Source organism: Hyperolius riggenbachi, chromosome 10 (assembly GCF_040937935.1).
Source record: "Hyperolius riggenbachi isolate aHypRig1 chromosome 10, aHypRig1.pri, whole genome shotgun sequence".
NCBI lineage: Eukaryota > Metazoa > Chordata > Amphibia > Anura > Hyperoliidae > Hyperolius > Hyperolius riggenbachi.
Window position 1 is genome coordinate 284,477,453 of NC_090655.1, and position 22,315 is coordinate 284,499,767.

The following is a 22,315-nucleotide window of genomic DNA, read 5'->3' on the forward strand; positions in this document are numbered from 1 at the left end:
ACACTGACTCCAGGCACACAGCTACACAGCACTGGATTACATAGAGAACACCTATCTCTATCTGTCTCTCAGCAGCACAGCTCTCACTACACTGACTCCAGGTACACAGCTACACAGCACTGGGTTACATAGAGAACACCTATCTCTATCTGTCCCTCAGTCAGCAGCATAGCTCTCCCTACACTGACTCCAGGCACACAGCTACACAGCACTGGGTTACATAGAGAACACCTATCTCTATCTGTCCCTCAGCAGCACAGCTCTCCCTACACTGACCCCAGGCACTCAGCTACACAGCACTGGATTACATAGAGAACACCTATCTCTATCTGTCCCTCAGTCAGCAGCATAGCTCTCCCTACACTGACTCCAGGCACACAGCTACACAGCACTGGATTACATAGAGAACACCTATCTCTATCTGTCCCTCAGTCAGCAGCACAGCTCTCCCTACACTGACCCCAGGCACACAGCTACACAGCACTGGATTACATAGAGAACACCTATCTCTATCTGTCCCTCAGCAGCACAGCTCTCCCTACACTGACCCCAGGCACACAGCTACACAGCACTGGGTTACATAGAGAACACCTATCTCTATTTGTCCCTCAGTCAGCAGCACAGCTCTCCCTACACTGACTCCAGGCACACAGCTACACAGCACTGGTTTACATAGAGAGCACCAATCTCTATCTGTGCCTCAGCAGCACAGCTCTCCCTACACTGACTCCAGGCACACAGCTACACAGCACTGGGTTACATAGAGAGCACCTATCTCTATCTGTCCCTCAGTCAGCAGCACAGCTCTCCCTACACTGACTCCAGGCACACAGCTACACAGCACTGGATTACATAGAGAACACCTATCTCTATCTGTCCCTCAGTCAGCAGCATAGCTCTCCCTACACCGACTCCAGGCACACAGCTACACAGCACTGGGTTACATAGAGAACACCTATCTCTATTTGTCCCTCAGTCAGCAGCACAGCTCTCCCTACACTGACTCCAGGCACACAGCACTGGATTACATAGAGAACACCTATCTCTATCTGTCCCTCAGCAGCACAGCTCTCCCTACACTGACTCCAGGCACACAGCTACACAGCACTGGGTTACATAGAGAACACCTATCTCTATCTGTCCCTCAGTCAGCAGCACAGCTCTCCCTACACCGACTCCAGGCACACAGCTACACAGCACTGGGTTACATAGAGAACACCTATCTCTATCTGTCCCTCAGCAGCACAGCTGTCCCTACACTGACTCCAGGCACACAGCTACACAGCACTGGGTTACATAGAGAGCACCTATCTCTATCTGTCCCTCAGCAGCATAGCTCTCCCTACACTGACTCCAGGCACACAGCTACACAGCACTGGGTTACATAGAGAGCACCTATCTCTATCTGTCCCTCAGCAGCACAGCTCTCCCTACACTGACTCCAGGCACACAGCTACACAGCACTGGATTACATAGAGAACACCTATCTCTATCTGTCCCTCAGCAGCACAGCTCTCCCTACACTGACTCCAGGCACACAGCTACACAGCACTGGGTTACATAGAGAACACCTATCTCTATCTGTCCCTCAGTCAGCAGCACAGCTCTCCCTACACCGACTCCAGGCACACAGCACTGGATTACATAGAGAACACCTATCTCTATCTGTCCCTGTTCACACTGGAGTGATGCGATTTTGTAAAAATCCCCCATAGCATTGCATTATCAAGAGCTTCTAAAATCTCTACCATTTAAAAAGCTCTTGTAGTGTGAATCAGCCCTAAGGGTGGAAAGGGCTACCAGCGTTTTTATTACAGTACATTAACCTTCGCCTTAACAGTGCGCTGGCATCTCCCCGCCCCTTATGCTAAGTAATCTCAGATAGAGACTACATAGCCAGTGCCCAACAGCCACTACGTCACCAGAAGAAGGTGTGGTATTGCCGAAACCAGTAGTGACATAACACAGACGCACAGTGGACACGCCCCCTACTTCTCCAGCACCTCCTGGAGCCACACCCCAAAGACACCATGGCAATCCCAGGTCCTGGCCAGACCTTGGGGCGGATGCAGCAGATGTGGGCAGCCCTGGACACGCCCCCTGCTTCTCCCACACCTCCTGGAGCCACTCCCCAGAGACACCATGACAATCCCAGGTCCCGGGCAGATCTTGGGGCGGATGCAGCAGATGTGGACGGTCCTGGACACGCCAGCTACTTCTCCAGCACCTCCCAGAGCCAGACACCAGAGAGACATCATGGCAATTTCAGGTCCCAGCAAGACCTTGGGGCAGAAGCAGCAGACGTAGCGGCTTTGGACACGTGGGTTTCTTTTGAAACCTGTGTTAAAGCTCATACACACGAATTTTTCCAAACGACAGGTCATTTGGACATCAAATCGGGCGTGTGTACAGTCGGTCGTTCAGCTGATAACGCGGGTTTTGACCGATCCGCGAAGCGGATCCGTCAAAACCAGCGTTATCAGCTGAACGACCAACTGTACACAAACCCGATTTGACGTCCAAACGACCGGTCATTTGGAAAAATTCGACATGTGTAGGGGCCTTTAGTGCAACTTATAGATAAAGAGGATTAATGCACCATAGGAGCTTTTTCTTCCTCTTTTGGTTGCTAAGCAACCACAGATCACACAAAGGTGGCTGAACAATGACATATGGGCATCATCACTGGAACGGATTAGCAGAAACGTAACACTATTAGGTAATCATTGTTGCTGACACTAGTAAGTGGCCACTGCTTAAGTGTCAGAGGAGAAGAGAGCAGCCTAGTGTGAGAGAATAAAGAGACCTTTCCCTTCCCCAGGGTGTCTGTACTGCTATTGTTAGTAAGCTGTCACCATATATATTCATGAATGATAGTTATAGAAGGCAAAAATCTAACATGAGCACAAAGCATAACCCGATATGGCCAGTCTGTGAGCAGTGACATTCATAACAGCAATACAGACACACATTTATTCTATATTCATTGCTGATTACTCACCTGTTCTGCCCTCTGTAACATTGTCCTCCTCTTTACATGTCCCCATCATGTCTTCCTCACCTATAGACTGCTGATCACTCCTCACATACGTCTCTTCTTCTTCCTCTTTGTATGTCCTCATCATGTCACCCTCCTCCATAGACTGCTGATCACTCCTCACATACGTCTCTTCTTCTTCCTCTTTATATGTCCTCATCATGTCACCCTCCTCTATAGACTGCTGATCACTCCTCACACACCTCTCTTCTTCTTCCTCTTTATATGTCCTCATCATGTCATCCCCCTCCACAGACTGCTGATCACTCCTCATATATTTCTCTTCTTCCTCTTTAACCACAGCACTTACACATACAAGTTCTCCACCCTAAGTGCACAAAGTGAGAGATCATGTAAAACGTGAACACAGATAACAGCACAGGAAGAAAGAATGTGTCATGGTTTGGGGTCTCCGGGGACCCTCAGTCCCACCTACCTGATAATGGTGGGGGATGGTGTGATCTTCCTGTTGACAATCCTGGGAATAAAGAGGACCGGTACATCTCTCTGGTGGGTTTCTGTTACTTGATCCATCTGCAGGAAACACCACATTGACTGAATACAGGTGAAACTCAAAAAAATTAGAATTTCATGCAAAACGCCATTTATTTTAGTAATTCAACTTAAAAGGTGAAACTAATATATGAAATAGACTCATTACACGCAAAGCAATATATTTCAAGCATTTTATTGTTATAAATTTTGATTATTATAGCTTACAGCTTATGAAACCCCTAAAATCAAAATCTCAGACCATTAGAATATTGAGAAACTGTTCAATATGCTCGGCTCAAAGTGTCAGAGTCTAATCAGCTAATTCATCCAAATAAATCCAAAACACCCGCAAAGGGTTCCTATTTCATATATTAGTTTCATCTTTGAAGTAAAATTACAGAAATAAATGGACTTTCACCTGTACATTGTCTCCATGTGTTTATCAAATGATGGAGGGGATCTAGGTCTGCACTCTCCTGTACAAGACATGAAAGTCTCCTCTTACCCGGTGATGTGAGGGGCAGCTGATTCTCCATCATGGCGTCCTTGTAGAGGTCCTGGTGTTCATCTATATACTGCTGCTCCTGCATGGAGAAATAGACAGTGACATCCTGACACCTTATAGCAGTGATGGCTAACCTTGGCACTCCAGCTGTGACAAAACTACAAATCCCATCATGCCTCTGACTCCCCTATGTATGCTTAGAGCTGTCAGTGTATTGCAATGCCTCATGGGACTTGTAGTTCCACCACGGCTGGAGTGCCAAGGTTAGCCATCACTGCCTTATAGGAACCTGACACACACAATGATACAGTTAATACCCAGACACACACCCCTGCTGTTACTGGATAATGTCCCATAATTCCCAGCACCACTCACCTCTCCTGTCAGCAGCTCCATCATCTTCCTGGTGATTTCCAGAATCTTGTTGTGTCCCTCAGATATCAGGAAGTGAGGTGGGGGCACCGTGATGGTCACATGATCACCAGACTTCACTGGAGGAAAACTCTGTATGGAAACATCAACCATAATGTCACATGATCTCTCAGCATCCCCCTCACCTCTCCAGTCAGCTGTGTGCAGGGCCAGGACAAGGTTCTCCAGCACTAGAGGCGGGGAGTCCAAAGTGCTCCCTCTAGTTGTGCCTCCCAGTGTAGGTAGCAGATGCAGCCCCTGTATTACAGGAAACCTCATTTAAAAAAAAAGAGGTTCACACATTATGTCTCTTTGTGGGGTCTCCTTTCTCTCTATGAAGGCGTCCATCTTGCAGATATCATTGCAGCGTGGCCGCAGTTTAAAGTGACCAAGAGTCCAGTGTGTTCCTGACCACTGCTGCATGCTGGGAGAAGTAGTCATTAATCTCTCTACATTTCCCAGCATGCACCAGCAGCCGGGCATGCTACAGTTCCACACTGTGCTGCACAGACATCTGCAAGATGGAGGCGGGGCTATGGAGCAGCCCCCATAGGTAAGATACGCTACCCCCCATCCACACACACACACACACACTACATCATTCACAAACCTTCCTTAGGGGGAGGTATATTTTAAATATTTTTATAAAGGAGGTGCTTAGTTTCCTTTAAGTAGGTTGCTTCTCCCCCCGGTACAGGTAGCCATATGTGCCCCAGTATTAAGCATCCCCCTCCCTATTTTAGATAGCCAGATCAGCCCCCAGTATAAACAACCACATCATACACAATGGTCAAGCACCATCCACTATAGTGATTCAGCTGCTGTCTAATTATACCCAGAATGTGCAGAACGGCATAAAAATCACATGTCAAACCTAAACAGCTCAGCCTCAAATCTCTGCACCAAACCGAGATCAATCAATAGATACAATCATTAAACCATGAATTATTAATAACAATTAACCCGAGCCATAAAGGCGGGGTATATAAATCAATATCCTACATAATAAAGCCCCCGTGTCCCTGCATCCTCCTGTGTCCGTGTATTTTGCCATGCATGCGCGGCTCGCTGGTGGACTCTGGGACAGCAGAGGATGGGTGCAGGGGGGCATGCATGCGCGGCTCGCGGGTGGACTCTGGGACAGCAGAGGATGGGTGCAGGGGGACATGCATGCGCGGCTCGCAGGTGGACTCTGGGACAGCAGAGGATGGGTGCAGGGGGGCATGCATGCGCGGCTCGCAGGTGGACTCTGGGACAGCAGAGGATGGGTGCAGGGGGCATGCATGTGCGGCTCGCGGGTGGACTCTGGGACAGCAGAGGATGGGTGCAGGGGGGCATGCATGCGCGGCTCGCGGGTGGACTCAGGGACAGCGGAAGATGGGTGCAGGGGGTGTGCATGCGCGGCTCGCGGGTGGACTCTGGGACAGCAGAGGATGGGTGCAGGGGGGCATGCATGCGCGGCTCGCAGGTGGACTCTGGGACAGCAGAGGATGGGTGCAGGGGGGGCATGCATGCGCGGCTCGCGGGTGGACCCTGGGACAGCAGAGGATAGGTGCAGGGGGCATGCATGCGCGGCTCGCGGGTGGACTCTGGGACAGCAGAGGATGGGTGCAGGGGGCATGCATGCGCGGCTCGCGGGTGGACTCTGGGACAGCGGAGGATGGGTGCAGGGGGTGTGCATGCATGTGCGGCTCGCGGGTGGACTCTGGGACAGCAGAGGATGGGTGCAGGGGGGGCATGCATGCGCGGCTCGCGGGTGGACTCTGGAACAGCAGAGGATGGGTGCAGGAGGCATGCATGCGCGGGTGGACTCTGGGACAGCAGAGGATGGGTGCAGGGGGCATGCATGTGCGGCTCGCGGGAGGACTCTGGGACAGCAGAGGATGGGTGCAGGGGGGCATGCATGCGCGGCTCGCGGGTGGACTCGGGACAGCAGAGGATGGGTGCAGGGGGGCATGCATGCGCGGCTCGCGGGTGGACTCTGGGACAGCAGAGGATGGGTGCAGGGGGTGTGCATGCGCGGCTCGTGGGTGGACTCTGGGACAGCGGAGGATGGGTGCAGGGGGTGTGCATGCGCGGCTCGCGGGTGGACTCGGGACAGCAGAGGACGGGTGCAGAGGGGGCATGCATGCGCGGCTCGCGGGTGGACTCTGGGACAGCAGAGGATGGGTGCAGGGGGTGTGCATGCGCGGCTCGTGGGTGGACTCTGGGACAGCGGAGGATGGGTGCAGGGGGTGTGCATGCGCGGCTCGCGGGTGGACTCTGGGACAGCAGAGGATGGGTGCAGGGGGTGTGCATGCGCGGCTCGCGGGTGGACTCGGGACAGCAGAGGATGGGTGCAGGGGGGCATGCATGCGCGGCTCGCGGGTGGACCCTGGGACAGCAGAGGATGGGTGCAGGGGGTGTGCATGCGCGGCTCGCGGGTGGACTCTGGGACAGCAGAGGATGGGTGCAGGGGGTGTGCATGCACGGCTCGCGGGTGGACTCTGGGACAGCAGAGGATGGGTGCAGGGGGGCATGCATGCGCGGCTCGCGGGCAGACTCTGGGACAGCAGAGGATGGGTGCAGGGGGGCATGCATGCGCGGCTCGCGGGTGGACTCTGAACCAGCAGAGGATGGGTGCAGGGGGCATGCATGCGCAGCTCGCGGGTGGACTCTGGGACAGCAGAGGACGGGTGCAGGGGGGCATGCATGCGCGGCTCGCGGGTGGACTCTGGGACAGCAGAGGATGGGTGCAGGGGGTGTGCATGCGCGGCTCGCGGGCAGACTCTGGGACAGCAGAGGATGGGTGCAGGGGGGCATGCATGCGCGGCTCGCGGGTGGACTCTGGGACAGCAGAGGATGGGTGCAGGAGGGCATGCATGCGTGGCTCGCGGGCGGACTCTGGGACAGCAATGGATGGGTGCAGGGGGGGCATGCATGCGCAGCTCGCGGGTGGACTCTGGGACAGCAGAGGTTGGGTGCAGGGGGGCATGCATGCGCGGCTCGCGGGTGGACTCTGGAACAGCAGAGGATGGGTGCAGGAGGCATGCATGCGCGGCTCGCGGGTGGACTCTGGGACAGCAGAGGATGGGTGCAGGGGGGCATGCATGCACGGCTCGCGGGTGGACTCTGGGACAGCAGAGGATGGGTGCAGGGGGGCATGCATGCGCGGCTCGTGGGCGGACTCTGGGACAGCAGAGGATGGGTGCAGGGGGTGTGCATGCGCGGCTCGCGGGTGGACTCTGGGACAGCAGAGGATGGGTGCAGGGGGGCATGCATGCGCGGCTCGTGGGCGGACTCTGGGACAGCAGAGGATGGGTGCAGGGGGTGTGCATGCGCGGCTCGCGGGTGGACTCTGGGACAGCAGAGGATGGGTGCAGGGGGGCATGCATGCGCGGCTCGCGGGTGGACTCTGGGACAGCAGAGGATGGGTGAAGGGGGTGTGCATGCGCGGCTCGCGGGTGGACTCTGGGACAGCAGAGGATGGGTGCAGGGGGTGTGCATGCGCGGCTCGCGGGTGGACTCTGGAACAGCAGAGGATGGGTGCAGGAGGCATGCATGCGCGGCTCGCGGGTGGACTCTGGGACAGCAGAGGATGGGTGAAGGGGGGCATGCATGCGCGGCTCGCGGGTGGACTCTGGGACAGCAATGGATCGGTGCAGGGGGGGCATGCATGCGCAGCTCGCGGGTGGACTCTGGGACAGCAGAGGATGGGTGCAGAGGGCATGCGCGGCTCGCGGGTGGACTCTGGGACAGCAATGGATCGGTGCAAAGGGGGGCATGCATGCGCAGCTCGCGGGTGGACTCTGGGACAGCAGAGGATGGGTGCAGGGGGGCATGCATGCGCGGCTCGCGGGTGGACCCTGGGACAGCAGAGGATGGGTACAGGGGGCATGCATGCGCGGCTCGCGGGAGGACTCAGGGACAGCAGAGGATGGGTGCAGGGGGGCATGCATGCGCGGCTCGCGGGTGGACTCGGGACAGCAGAGGATGGGTGCAGGGGGCATGCATGCGCGGCTCGCGGGTGGACTCTGGGACAGCAGAGGATGGGTGCAGGGGGGCATGCATGCGCGGCTCGCGGGTGGACTCTGGGACAGCAGAGGATGGGTGCAGGGGGGCATGCATGCGCGGCTCGCGGGTGGACTCTGGAACAGCAGAGGATGGGTGCAGGAGGCATGCATGCGCGGCTCGCGGGTGGACTCTGGGACAGCAGAGGATGGGTGAAGGGGGGCATGCATGCGCGGCTCGCGGGTGGACTCTGGGACAGCAGAGGATGGGTGCAGGGGGGCATGCATGCGCGGCTCGCGGGTGGACTCTGGGACAGCAGAGGATGGGTGAAGGGGGGCATGCATGCGCGGCTCGCGGGTGGACTCAGGGACAGCAGAGGATGGGTGCAGGGGGGCATGCATGTGCGGCTCATGGGTGGACTCTGGGACAGCAGAGGATGGGTGCAGGGGGCATGCATGCGCGGCTCGCGGGTGGACTCTGGGACAGCAGAGGATGGGTGCAGGGGGGCATGCATGCGCGGCTCGCGGGTGGACTCTGGAACAGCAGAGGATGGGTGCAGGAGGCATGCATGCGCGGCTCGTGGGTGGACTCAGGGACAGCAGAGGATGGGTGCAGGGGGGCATGCATGCGCGGCTCGCGGGTGGACTCTGGGACAGCAGAGGATGGGTGCAGGGGGGCATGCATGCGCGGCTCGCGGGTGGACTCTGGGACAGCAGAGGATGGGTGCAGGGGGGCATGCATGTGCGGCTCATGGGTGGACTCTGGAACAGCAGAGGATGGGTGCAGGGGGGCATGCATGCGCAGCTCGCGGGTGGACTCTGGGACAGCAGAGGATGGGTGAAGGGGGGCATGCATGCGCGGCTCGCGGGTGGACTCTGGGACAGCAGAGGATGGGTGCAGGGGGGCATGCATGCGCGGCTCGTGGGTGGACTCTGGGACAGCAGAGGATGGGTGCAGGGGGGCATGCATGCGCGGCTCGCGGGTGGACTCTGGGACAGCAGAGGATGGGTGCAGGGGGGCATGCATGCGCGGCTCGCGGGTGGACTCTGGGACAGCAGAGGATGGGTGCAGGGGGGCATGCATGCGCGGCTCGCGGGTGGACTCTGGAACAGCAGAGGATGGGTGCAGGAGGCATGCATGCGCGGCTCGCGGGTGGACTCTGGGACAGCAGAGGATGGGTGCAGGGGGGCATGCATGAGCGGCTCGCGGGTGGACTCTGGGACAGCAATGGATCGGTGCAGGGGGGGGCATGCATGCGCAGCTCGCGGGTGGACTCTGGGACAGCAGAGGATGGGTGCAGGGGGGCATGCATGCGCGGCTCGCGGGTAGACTCTGGGACAGCAATGGATCGGTGCAAAGGGGGGCATGCATGCGCAGCTCGCGGGTGGACTCTGGGACAGCAGAGGATGGGTGCAGGGGGGCATGCATGCACGGCTCGCGGGTGGACCCTGGGACAGCAGAGGATGGGTACAGGGGGCATGCATGCGCGGCTCGTGGGTGGACTCAGGGACAGCAGAGGATGGGTGCAGGGGGGCATGCATGCGCGGCTCGCGGGTGGACTCTGGGACAGCAGAGGATGGGTGCAGGGGGGCATGCATGCGCGGCTCGCGGGTGGACTCTGGGACAGCAGAGGATGGGTGCAGGGGGGCATGCATGCGCGGCTCGTGGGTGGACTCAGGGACAGCAGAGGATGGGTGCAGGGGGGCATGCATGCGCGGCTCGCGGGTGGACTCTGGGACAGCAGAGGATGGGTGCAAGGGGGCATGCATGCGCGGCTCGCGGGTGGACTCTGGAACAGCAGAGGATGGGTGCAGGAGGCATGCATGCGCGGCTCGCGGGTGGACTCTGGGACAGCAGAGGATGGGTGCAGGGGGGCATGCATGCGCGGCTCGCGGGTGGACTCTGGGACAGCAATGGATCGGTGCAGGGGGGGGCATGCATGCGCAGCTCGCGGGTGGACTCTGGGACAGCAGAGGATGGGTGCAGGGGGGCATGCATGCGCGGCTCGCGGGTGGACTCTGGGACAGCAATGGATCGGTGCAAAGGGGGGCATGCATGCGCAGCTCGCGGGTGGACTCTGGGACAGCAGAGGATGGGTGCAGGGGGGCATGCATGCGCGGCTCGCGGGTGGACCCTGGGACAGCAGAGGATGGGTACAGGGGGCATGCATGCGCGGCTCGCGGGAGGACTCAGGGACAGCAGAGGATGGGTGCAGGGGGGCATGCATGCGCGGCTCGCGGGTGGACTCTGGGACAGCAGAGGATGGGTACAGGGGGCATGCATGCGCGGCTCGCGGGTGGACTCGGGACAGCAGAGGATGGGTGCAGGGGGCATGCATGCGCGGCTCGCGGGTGGACTCTGGGACAGCAGAGGATGGGTGCAGGGGGGCATGCATGCGCGGCTCGCGGGTGGACTCTGGGACAGCAGAGGACGGGTGCAGGGGGGCATGCATGCGTGGCTCGCGGGTGGACTCTGGGACAGCAGAGGATGGGCGCAGGGGGCATGCATGCGCGGGTGGACTCTGGGACAGCAGAGGATGGGTGCAGGGGGCATGCATGCGCGGGTGGACTCTGGGACAGCAGAGGATGGGTGCAGGGGGCATGCATGCGCGGGTGGACTCTGGGACAGCAGAGGATGGGTGCAGGGGGCATGCATGCGCGGCTCGCGGGCAGACTCTGGGACAGCAGAGGATGGGCGCAGGGGGCATGCATGCGCGGGTGGACTCTGGGACAGCAGAGGATGGGTGCAGGGGGGCATGCATGCGCGGGTGGACTCTGGGACAGCAGAGGATGGGTGCAGGGGGCATGCATGCGCGGCTCGCGGGCAGACTCTGGGACAGCAGAGGATGGGTGCAGGGGGGCATGCATGCGCGGCTCGCGGGTGGACTCTGGAACAGCAGAGGATGGGTGCAGGAGGCATGCATGCGCGGCTCGCGGGTGGACTCTGGGACAGCAGAGGATGGGTGCAGGGGGGCATGCATGCGCGGCTCGCGGGTGGACTCTGGAACAGCAGAGGATGGGTGCAGGAGGCATGCATGCGCGGCTCGCGGGTGGACTCTGGGACAGCAGAGGATGGGTGCAGGGGGGCATGCATGCGCGGCTCGCGGGTGGACTCAGGGACAGCAGAGGATGGGTGCAGGGGGGCATGCATGCGCGGCTCACGGGTGGACTCAGGGACAGCAGAGGATGGGTGCAGGGGGCATGTATGCGCGGCTCGCGGGTGGACTCAGGGACAGCAGAGGATGGGTGCAGGGGGCATGCATGCGCGGCTCGCGGGCGGACTCAGGGACAACAGAGGATGGGTGCAGGGGGGCATGCATGCGCGGCTCGCGGGTGGACTCGGACAGCAGAGGATGGGTACAGGGGGCATGCATGCGCGGCTCGCGGGTGGACTCTGGGACAGCAGAGGATGGGTGCAGGGGGGCATCCATGCGCGGCTCGCGGGTGGACTCAGGGACAGCAGAGGATGGGTGCAGGGGGGCATGCATGCGCGGCTCACGGGTGGACTCAGGGACAGCAGAGGATGGGTACAGGGGGCATGCATGCGCGGCTCGCGGGTGGACTCTGGGACAGCAGAGGATGGGTGCAGGGGGCATGCATGCGCGGCTCGCGGGTGGACTCAGGGACAGCAGAGGATGGGTGCAGGGGGGCATGCATGCACGGCTCGCGGGTGGACTCTGGGAAAGCAGAGGACGGGTGCAGGGGGCGTGCGTGTGTGCTCGGCATTGCGTACACGGTGCGGCATGTGGGCGAGTGCCTGCACACGTCGTATGGGCGTATCGCAGCCGTACAAGCATGGCCATTGCAGGCGGGGTGTTGGAGGATTGCAGCCGAAGGCCTAGCTCCTGTTTCTAAATGGGTGGGCTGTGAACTAGTCACAAATAATTGCATAATGTCACACACTGCTCACCCGAGTAACTCTTGGAGGACATAAAGTGTGAGTGCCTAAATACTGACAATAAATAAATCAAGTCTGCAATCTGTGTATAAAAAAAAGATGCACAATTATGAATGTAAATGCAACCAAAGTGCTGGTGCTTATGTACAGTATGTGCATGCGTGCAATAGTGAGCATATCAAGTAGAAAAAAATATTGTGTTGCAAAATACCCCAGAAAAATCAATAATTGTAAGGAAAAGAAAAGCTGCCCCTGCCGATCTCTCCTGGCAGGAAGTGTGTGTGTGTGTGTGTGTGTGTGTGTGTGTGTGTGTGTGTGTGTGTGTGTGTGTGTGTGTGTGTGTGTGTGTGTGTGTGTGTGTGTGTGTGTGTGTGTGTGTGACTTTATATATGTGGGTGTGTCTTTGTGTGGGGTGTGTGTGTGTGTGTGTGTGTCCTGGCAGAAAGTGGTGGGGGTGTGTCTCCTGGTAGGAAGTGGTGGGAGTGTGTCTCCTGGCAGGAAGTGGTGGGTGTGTGTCTCCTGGCAGGAAGTGGTGGGAGTGTGTCTCCTGGCAGGAAGTGGTGGGAGTGTGTCTCCTGGCAGGAAGTGGTGGGAGTGTGTCTCCTGGCAGGAAGTGGTGGGAGTGTGTCTCCTGGCAGGAAGTGGTGGGAGTGTGTCTCCTGGCAGGAAGTGGTGGGAGTGTGTCTCCTGGCCGGACTCCTATCTTTTACTGGTGTCACTACAGCACTCTTTGTTACAGCTTCCCTTCCTTGGCTGCCAGTATACACTTCCTCACTTCCTGTTGGGCCGCTGCGCAGTCTGTTTCCTCTCCCTCTACAGCGGGGTGCGCTGTTCCTTACACATTTATTTCTCTGGAGGATTTTGTGCACAGTATTTTTTCAACTTGATCTGCTCACCATTTACTGATAATTATGTATCTTTCTTCTACACAGATTGCACAACTGATTCATTTATTGTCAGCCCCTCCCCCAGTTATATTGCCAGATAAGCCCCAGTATTAGGCAGCCCCGTCCCCAGTTATATAGCCAGATAAGCCCCAGTATTAGGCAGCCCCGTCCCCAGTTTAGATAGCCAGATGTGCCCCCTGTATATGGTAGCCACCTCCCCAGTATAGATAGCCAGATGTGCCCCCAGTATTAGGCAGCCCCACTTCCCATGTCAGACAGCCAGATCCCCCTCTCCCCAATATTAGGCCACACTTTAAACTGAGCAGCTCCGCCCACATGCAGAGTTGTGAGCAGAGCCTGTAGTGCTGCCTACTCACCTCACCGCTGCAGGAACTCAGCCGTGTCAGGCTCACAGCATCTCTTCTTATCTCTCTCTAGTGAGCATGGTGGAGTACTGGTTAGTGCTCTTGTCTTGCAGTGCTGGGTCCCGGTTTGAATCAAAGCCAGGGCACTTTCTGCATGGAGTTTGTATGTTCTCCCTGTGTCTGTGTGGGTTTCCTCCGGGCACTCGTTTCCTCCCACACCCCAAAAACATACTAATTAAATACTGTATATACTCGAGTATAAGCCGACCCTCCAACTTTACCTAAAAAAGCAGGGAAAGGATCGACCAGAGTATAAGCCGGGGAAAGGAAATACAGAAGCTGTGAATACTCTCCACTGTACTCCCTGTTAGCCCAGCCAGCTGAAATGTATCAGCACCACCTTGTGTGACCAGTGAGGTGACGTGTGTCCCCCATCCCCCCTCCCCGACTCTCCATATACCCCAGGCAGAGAGGAACAACTACAATTCAACTCAACTCCAAGCTGAAAAGTGAAAGGTAATACTTCTCATTAACACTAATCAACATAACAGGCTGTAGACTTTGCTTCCTCAGTTTCAGGTTTGGTTGGGCTTCACATTGGTAAATCAGTGCTTCAGTTACACACACTCCATTGATGACATCTTTTTTATTTTGAATACATTGTTACAGCAGCATGTCAGCATCATTATAATGCGTATCAGCAAGCTGTGCCTGTAGCTTGACACAGGTCCACTGACTCCTCTGCTGCTCCAGCCATGAGATCCATAGTAGCCTGGACCCCCTCCCCCCAGTCATATTCCCTCGCCGTTAGGATTCCCCTGCTTGCCTGTCACCGGCTAACATCTATGATGCCCTCTAGTGGCGAGGCGCAGTGAACAGGCAAGCAGGGGAATCCTAACAGGGAGGAGCAGTGAGTGATAGCTTCCTCCGTACGCTCTGCTAATAGATCCTGTGTGTCCCGGAGGGGGGCGGAACCGCTGCAGATAAACTAATACTTTGCTACTCTGCTCTGCTGGGGCGATGCTTGAAAACTGAGCGGGGGAGGGGGGAGAGGGGTGGGTCATCTCACACATCAGCTCACTGAGCTGAGATTCTGTCAGCACAATTCTGCCCGGCATTTGGCAAAGGGGGCACTCAGGGTATAAGACGGGGGCACTCTGTGTTTTTTTTTTTTAGGACTCGAGTACAAGCCGAGGCCCCCACCTTTGGGCTAATAATTTTTTCCCAAAAATGTGGCTTTTACTCGAGTATATACGGTAATAATAATAATGGTAATGGAAATAATGAGAAAAGCCACTAGAGGGAGACAGAGATAAGTTACTGCAAGCCTGTGATGTGGCCGAGTTCCTGGAGTGATGAGGAGTAGCACTACAACCTCTGCTTGTGACTCTGCATCAGCCAGGCAAGGGGGCACTGGAAGGGAGGGGGCATGGGTGCGCCCTCAGGAGCTAGTGCCTTCCCCACCTCAGCCCAGAACTGGTTGTGTGTAATATTACTAGAGATAAGAGACATCCAGAATCCTCCTCACCTCTCCAGTCACCTGTGTTATATTACTAGAGATAAGAGTTCTGTCATGTGACCTCCCAGAATCCTCCTCACCTCTCCAGTCACCTGTGTTATATTACTAGAGATAAGAGTGATGTCATGTGACCTCCCAGAATCCCCCTCACCTCTCCAGTCACCTGTGTGTTATATTACTAGAGATAAGAGTGATGTCATGTGACCTCCCAGAATCCCCCTCACCTCTCCGATCACCTGTGTTATATTACTAGAGATAAGAGTGATGTCATGTGACCTCCTAACCTCTCCAGTCAGCAGGCAGATGATCTCCAGGGTGAGGTTGAATATCCTCTCGGTCATGTGACTCTGGTCCTCATCCATCCTCAGTAATGCGGTCATGTGATCTGTACAGGAAGCTGCTGCCTTTTGATAAATAAAAAGGGGAAGATAATTTAGGCTGTACATTTGTCAGTGGTGAAACTATCAATACAGGATCCCCCCTCCCACAGCATTCCCCATTGCTGTCACTTGTGGGTGGTGGGGCCATGCAGAGTATTGCAGGAAAGCACAATAAGCTGGTTTATAACTACCTGTGCACTATACTCACAGCGTGCTGCAGTCCTGTCCTCCCTCTGCCTCCTCTCCATCTGGTCTTCTCTCCTCACATCCCCCTCCCACTGTTACCATTCCTGGGATGTTACAGCAGTGCTGGTAGTGGTAGATGGATGAGGATATGAGGAGAGGCAGAGACTGGGGATAATGGGAGCAGATGACTGGAGCACACGGTGACAGCTAGCTATAAACCAATGTAATCCTTCCTATTACTGCTCTGCATGGAGGTGGGGGAAAGGAGTTATACTGGAGTGTGGGCATGGCTATACTGAGGGTGAAATGGCATTACTGGGGTGGGGGACATTACATACTGGAGAATAATGGCAATGCTAGGGGACACAGTGGGACATGGATATACTGGGGAGAAATGAGATTACTTGGGTGGGGGACACTGCATACTGGAGGATAATGGCAATGCTGGGGGACACAGGGGAGGACATGGTTATACTGGGGGAGAAATGGCATTACTGGGGTGGGGGACATTACATACTGGAGGATAATGGCAATGCTGGGGGACACAGGGGGAACATGGCTATACTGGGGGAGAAATGGCATTACTGGGGTGGGGGACATTACATACTGGAGGATAATGGCAATGCTGGGGGACACAGGGGGACATGGCTATACTGGGGGAGAAATGGCATTACTGGGGTGGGGGACATTACATACTGGAGGATAATGGCAATGCTGGGGGACACAGGGTGGACATGCCTATACTGGGGGGAAATGGCATTACTGGGGTGGGGGGACATTGCATACTGGATAATAATGGCAATGCTGGGGACACAGGGGGGACATGGTTACATTGTAAAAGAAATGGCATTACTGGGGTGGGGGACATTATATACTGGAGCATAATGGAAATGCTGGGGGACACAGGGGGACCTGGAAGAGCTAGTGTAATTTAAGATTAGAATGATATGGAGGCTGCCATATTTGTTTTCTGTTAAATAATACCAGTTGATTTGATAATGTGAATGTGGCCTAAACCAGTTATATAAAAGTCTCTTGTATGGCGATTACTTCAAGGGGGGATGATCAGGATAGTGACAGGTGTACTATGACCTCCTCTGTAACAAAGTATGTCCACCCCGACCTCTGCTCTGCCGAATATATAACAAGTATGCCCACCCCGACCTCTGCTCTGCCCAATATATAACAAGTATATCCTCCCCGACCTCTGCTCTGCCCAGTATATAACAAGTATGTCCACCCCGACCTCTGCTCTGCCCAATTTAAAACAAGTATGTTCATCCCGACCTCTGCTCAACATATAACAAGTATGTCCACCCCGACCTCTGCTCAGCCCAATATATAACAAGTAAGACCCCCCCTCGACCTCTGCTCTGCCCAATATATAACAAGTATGTCCACTCCAACCTCTGCTCTGCCTAATATATAACAAGTATGTCCACCCCGACCTCTGCTCTGCCCAATATATAACAAGTATGTCCACCCCAACCTCTGCTCTGCCCAATATATAACAAGTATATCCACCCTGACCTCTGCTCTGCCCAATATATAACAAGTATGTCCACCCCGACCTCTGCTCTATATATAACAAGTATTTCCACCCCGACCTCTGCTCTGCCCAATATATAACAAGTATGTCCACCCCCACCTCTGCTCTGCCCAATATATAACAAGTATGTCCACCCCGACCTCTGCTCTGCCCAATATATAACAAGTATGTCCACCCCGACCTCTGCTCTGCCCAATATATAACAATTATGTCCACCCTGACCTCTGCTCTGCCCAATATATAACACGTATGTCCACCTCGACCTCTGCTCTGCCCAATATATAACAAGTATCTCCACCCCGACCTCTGCTCTGCCCAATATATAACAAGTATGTCCACCCCAACCTCTGCTCTGCCCAATATATAACAAGTATGTCCACCCCGACCTCTGCTCTGCCCAATATATAACAAGTATATCCACCCTGACCTCTGCTCTGCCCAATATATAACAATTATGTCCACCCTGACCTCTGCTCTGCCCAATATATAACAATTATGTCCACCCCAACCTCTGCTCTGCCCAATATATAACAAATATGTCCACCCTGACCTCTGCTCTGCCCAATATATAACAAGTATATCCACCCTGACCTCTGCTCTGCCCAATATATAACAATTATGTCCACCCTGACCTCTGCTCTGCCCAATATATAACACGTATGTCCACCTCGACCTCTGCTCTGCCCAATATATAACAAGTATCTCCACCCCGACCTCTGCTCTGCCCAATATATAACAAGTATGTCTACCCTGACCTCTGCTCTGCCCAATATATAACAAGTATGTGCACCCTGACCTCTGCTCTGCCCAATATATAACAAGTATGTCCACCCCGACCTCCGCTCTGCCCAATATACAGTATAACAAGTATGTCCACCCTGACCTCTGCTCTGCCCAATATATAACAAGTATGTCCACCCCGACCTCTGATCTGCCCAATATATAACAAGTATGTCCACCCCAACCTCTGCTCCGCCCAATATATAACAAGTATGTCCACCCCGACCTCTGCTCTGCACAATATATAACAAGTATGTCCACCCCGACCTGTGCTCTGCCCAATATATAACAAGTATGTCCACCCCGACCTCTGCTCTGCCCAATATATAACAAGTATGTCCACCCCGACCTCTGCTCTGCCCAATATATAACATGTATGTCCACCCCGACCTCTACCCTGCCCAATATATAACAAGTATGTACACCCCGACCTCTACTCTGCCGAATATATAACAAGTATGTCCACCCCGACCTCTGCTCTGCCCAATATATAACAAGTATGTCCACCCCAACCTCTGCTCTGCCCAATATATAACAAGTATGCCCACCCCGACCTCTGCTCTGCCCAATATATAACAAGTATGACCACCCCGACCTCTGCTCTGCCCAATATATAACAAGTATGTCCACCCCGACCTCTGCATTGCCCAATATATAACAAGTATGTCCCCCCCGACCTCTGCTCCGCCCAATATATAACAAGTATGTCCACCCCGACCTCTGCTCTGCCCAATATATAACAAGTATGACCACCCCGACCTCTGCTCTGCCCAATATATAACAAGTATGTCCACCCAGACCTCTGCTCTGCTCAATATATAACAAGTATGTCCATCCTGACCTCTGCTCTGCCCAATATATAACAAGTATGTCCACCTCGACCTCTGCTCTGCCCAATATATAACAAGTATGTACACCCCGACCTCTGCTCTGCACAATATATAACAAGTATGTCCACCTCGACCTCTGCCCAATATATAACAAGTATGTCCACCCCCACCTCTGCTCTGCCCAATATATAACAAGTATGTCCACCCCGACCTCTGCTCTGCCCAATATATAACAAGTATGTCCATCCCGACCTCTGCTCTCCCCAATATATAACAAGTATGTCCACCCCGACCTCTGCTCTCCCCAATATATAACAAGTATGTCCACCCCGACCTCTGCTCTGCCCAATATATAACACGTATGTCCACCCCGACCTCTGCTCTGCCCAATATATAACAAGTATGACCACCCCGACCTCTGCTCTGCCCAATATATAACAAGTATGACCACCCCGAACTCTGCGCTGCCCAATATATAACAAGTATGCCCACCCCGACCTCTGCCCTGCACAATATATAACAAGTATGGCCACCCCGACCTCTGCTCTGCTCAATATATAACAAGTATGTCCACCCCGACCTCTGCTCTGCCCAATATATAACAAGTATGTCCACCCTGACCTCTGCTCTACCCAATATATAACAAGCATGTCCACCCCGACCTCTGCTCTGCCCAATATATAACAAGTATGACCACCCCGACCTCTGCTCTGCCCAATATATAACAAGTATGTCCTCCCTGAACTCTGCGCTGCCCAATATATAACAAGTATGTCCACCCCGACCTCTGCTCTGCCCAATATATAACAAGTATGTCCACCCCGACCTCTGCTCTGCCCGATATATAACAAGTATGACCACCCCGACCTCTGCCCTGCCCAATATATAACAATTATGTCCACCCCGACCTCTGCTCTGCCCAATATATAACAAGTATGTCCACCCCAACCTCTGCTCTGCCCGATATATAACAAGTATGTCCACCCCACCTCTGCTCTGCCCAATATATAACAAGTATGTCCACCCCACCTCTGCTCTGCCCAATATATAACAAGTATGACCACCCCGACCTCTGCTCTGCCCAATATATAACAAGTGTGACCACCCCGACCTCTGCCCTGCACAATATATAACAAGTATGCCCACCCCGACCTCTGCTCTGCCCAATATATAACAAGTATGTCCACCCCGACCTCTGCTCTGCCCAATATATAACAAGTATGTCCACCCCGACCTCTGCTCTGCCCAATATATAACAAGTATGCCCACCCCGACCTCTGCTCTGCCCAATATATAACAAGTGTGTCCACCCCCACCTCTGCTCTGCCCAATATATAACAAGTATGTCCACCCCGACCTCTGCTCTGCCCAATATATAACAAGTATGTCCACCCCGACCTCTGCTCTGCTCAATATATAACAAGTATGTCCACCCCGACCTCTGCTCTGCCCAAAATATAACAACAATCACACAATTACCTCTCCCAGCCTTGTGCTCTCTCCACTTCCTGCAACTTCTCCTTTTGTGACATCACTTCCCATCTATATTACACCACTTCCTATCTTTGGTTTAATATTTTCCTGTCTATGCGTTCCACCTGGGAGAGGGCGAGATCGCCATCTTGTGATGGATAAGCTAAAAGCAGCCTCTGTTGGTGGAATCATCTGCACTCAGACTATAAAGGTACACTTACACAACAGAGCAATAATGCTCCTTCCATTCATTTGCCTATAACTTTATTGCTTCTTATCTTGTTTTTTCACCACAAATTAGGCTTTCTTTGGGTGTTACTATTTGCTATGAATTATTTTATTCTAAATGCATTTTAACAGAAATAACAAGAAAAGAATGGGAATAATTCATTATTTATCAGTTTGCGGCCATTATAGTTTTATAATAATGCATGCTACCATAATTGAAACCCACACATTGTATTTGCCCATTTGTCCCAGTTATTGCAACATAAAAATGTATCCCTAGTACAATGTATGGTACCAATATTTTATTTGGAAATAAAGGTGCATTTTTTTTTCAATTTCGCATCCATCACTATTTACAAGCCCATGATTTAAAAAATAACAGTAATATACCCTAGTGACATACATATTTAAAAAGTTCAGCCACTCAGGTTACTATTTATGTTTTTTTTTAAATACAGAAAAAACAAACAAACCTGGGTACTATGGGAGAGTGTAGGAGGGAAATAGTTAATTGTAAATGTAAATGTATGACATTTTATTTGTAAAAAAAATTGTACGTAGGTGTAATTTTACTATTTGGCCACAAAATGGCCTCATGCATTCCTTTCTGTTGCGTATTATTAGCAAGCTGAACAGGAAGCAATGAGTGGATGTGTAAGTATCAGCTTTTGTGAATGACATGGCATCTAATTGATCGCCGGTGTCATTCAAACGGGGATTTAGATTAATGAATAGGAACTTCGTTCCCATTCATTCATGCCCTCTCTACTCATCGGTGGCAAGAACAAGCATGGGGGAGGGGGCAAGTGCACGGCAGCAAGGGAGGAGTATATACGTCCCTGCAACGTAAAGCAGGTAAGTAGATTCTCGTGCCGGGAGAGGTGAAGTGGTTAAAAACATCCCCACTACTGTTACCTGTGCCATTTATCCTTACCTGGTTCACACTGTCTTGTATTATACAGCATGTATTGTGATTGTATTGTTCTAGATTCTCTCTCATTGATTTACCCCTGAGTCTTATGCCTCTATCACATCTTGCCTTATACAGGGGATGTGAGGCTTTACAGACCATCACTGCGGGACTCATATGTTAATTTACATGAACCTGCAAATTCATACCCACCGCTTTATGGGAGTAGCAATCGAGTAATCCCTGACCACACCCAGGAAATCACACAGGGTAATTCCTGGCTACACCCAGGAAATGACATGGGGTAATCCCTGACCACACCCAGGAAATGACATGGGGTAATCCCTGACCACACCCAGGAAATGACATGGGGTCAGGGCCGGATTTGGACTTCCCAGTGCCCTAGGCCCGGTACCACCAACCGCCCCTCCCCCCCCCCCGCACACACACTCAGGGTGCATACACACATCAGATCATAGTCTTTGGAAGATGAAAGATCACAGACCAATTTTTCCCCCTTCCATGTAGTATGAGAGCCACACCTACACAGTCTATTCTATGGAGCTGAACGCCACATCAGATAGAAACCTTTGCAAGATGCTGCACATAAAGGGCTTGATTCACAAAAGAGTGCTAACTGTTAGCACGGCCGTTTTCGCGCGAATTTTCGCATTGCGCGCGCTCGCGAATTTTCGCGCAAAACGATAACTTTTTCGCGCGCAAACGCTAATTTTCCCGCGAAATTGATATCGTTTTTGCGTGAAAATTCGCGTTTGTGCGCGAAAACGTTATCGTTTCGCGCTAAAATTCGCAAGCGCGCGCAATGCGAAAATTCACGCGAAAACAGCCGTGCTAACAGTTAGCATTCTTTTG

The 22,315-nt window shown here is 53.8% G+C and overlaps 1 protein-coding gene and 1 pseudogene across 1 annotated transcript; both read right to left on the bottom strand.

Annotated features, from left to right (window-relative positions):
- The window catches only part of LOC137535546 (zinc finger protein 208-like), a 274,048-nt pseudogene that overhangs the window by 177,902 nt on the left and 73,831 nt on the right, over positions 1–22,315 (bottom strand).
- On the bottom strand, positions 1,989–20,355 carry LOC137535890 (uncharacterized). The gene is made up of 7 exons (XM_068257766.1): positions 20,311–20,355; positions 15,391–15,510; positions 4,413–4,541; positions 4,038–4,116; positions 3,474–3,571; positions 3,002–3,365; positions 1,989–2,338 (listed from the first exon to the last, which is right to left on the bottom strand). The coding sequence occupies exons 2-7, from the start codon at positions 15,484–15,486 to the stop codon at positions 1,989–1,991; spliced, it is 1,116 nt and encodes a 371-aa protein (XP_068113867.1). The 5' UTR covers positions 15,487–15,510; positions 20,311–20,355.

Excerpts from the sequence above, each read along its gene's own strand:
- LOC137535890 (XM_068257766.1), bottom strand. The coding sequence starts at position 15,486 with ATGACCGCATTACTGAGGATGGATGAGGACCAGAGTCACATGACCGAG. Across the intron at positions 4,542-15,390 it reads TCTGCCTGCTGACTGGAGAG|AGTTTTCCTCCAGTGAAGTC; the intron begins GTTAGGAGGTCA and ends GTTTCCATACAG. Across the intron at positions 2,339-3,001 it reads TGTTACAGAGGGCAGAACAG|GTTTCAAAAGAAACCCACGT; the intron begins GTGAGTAATCAG and ends GCTTTAACACAG.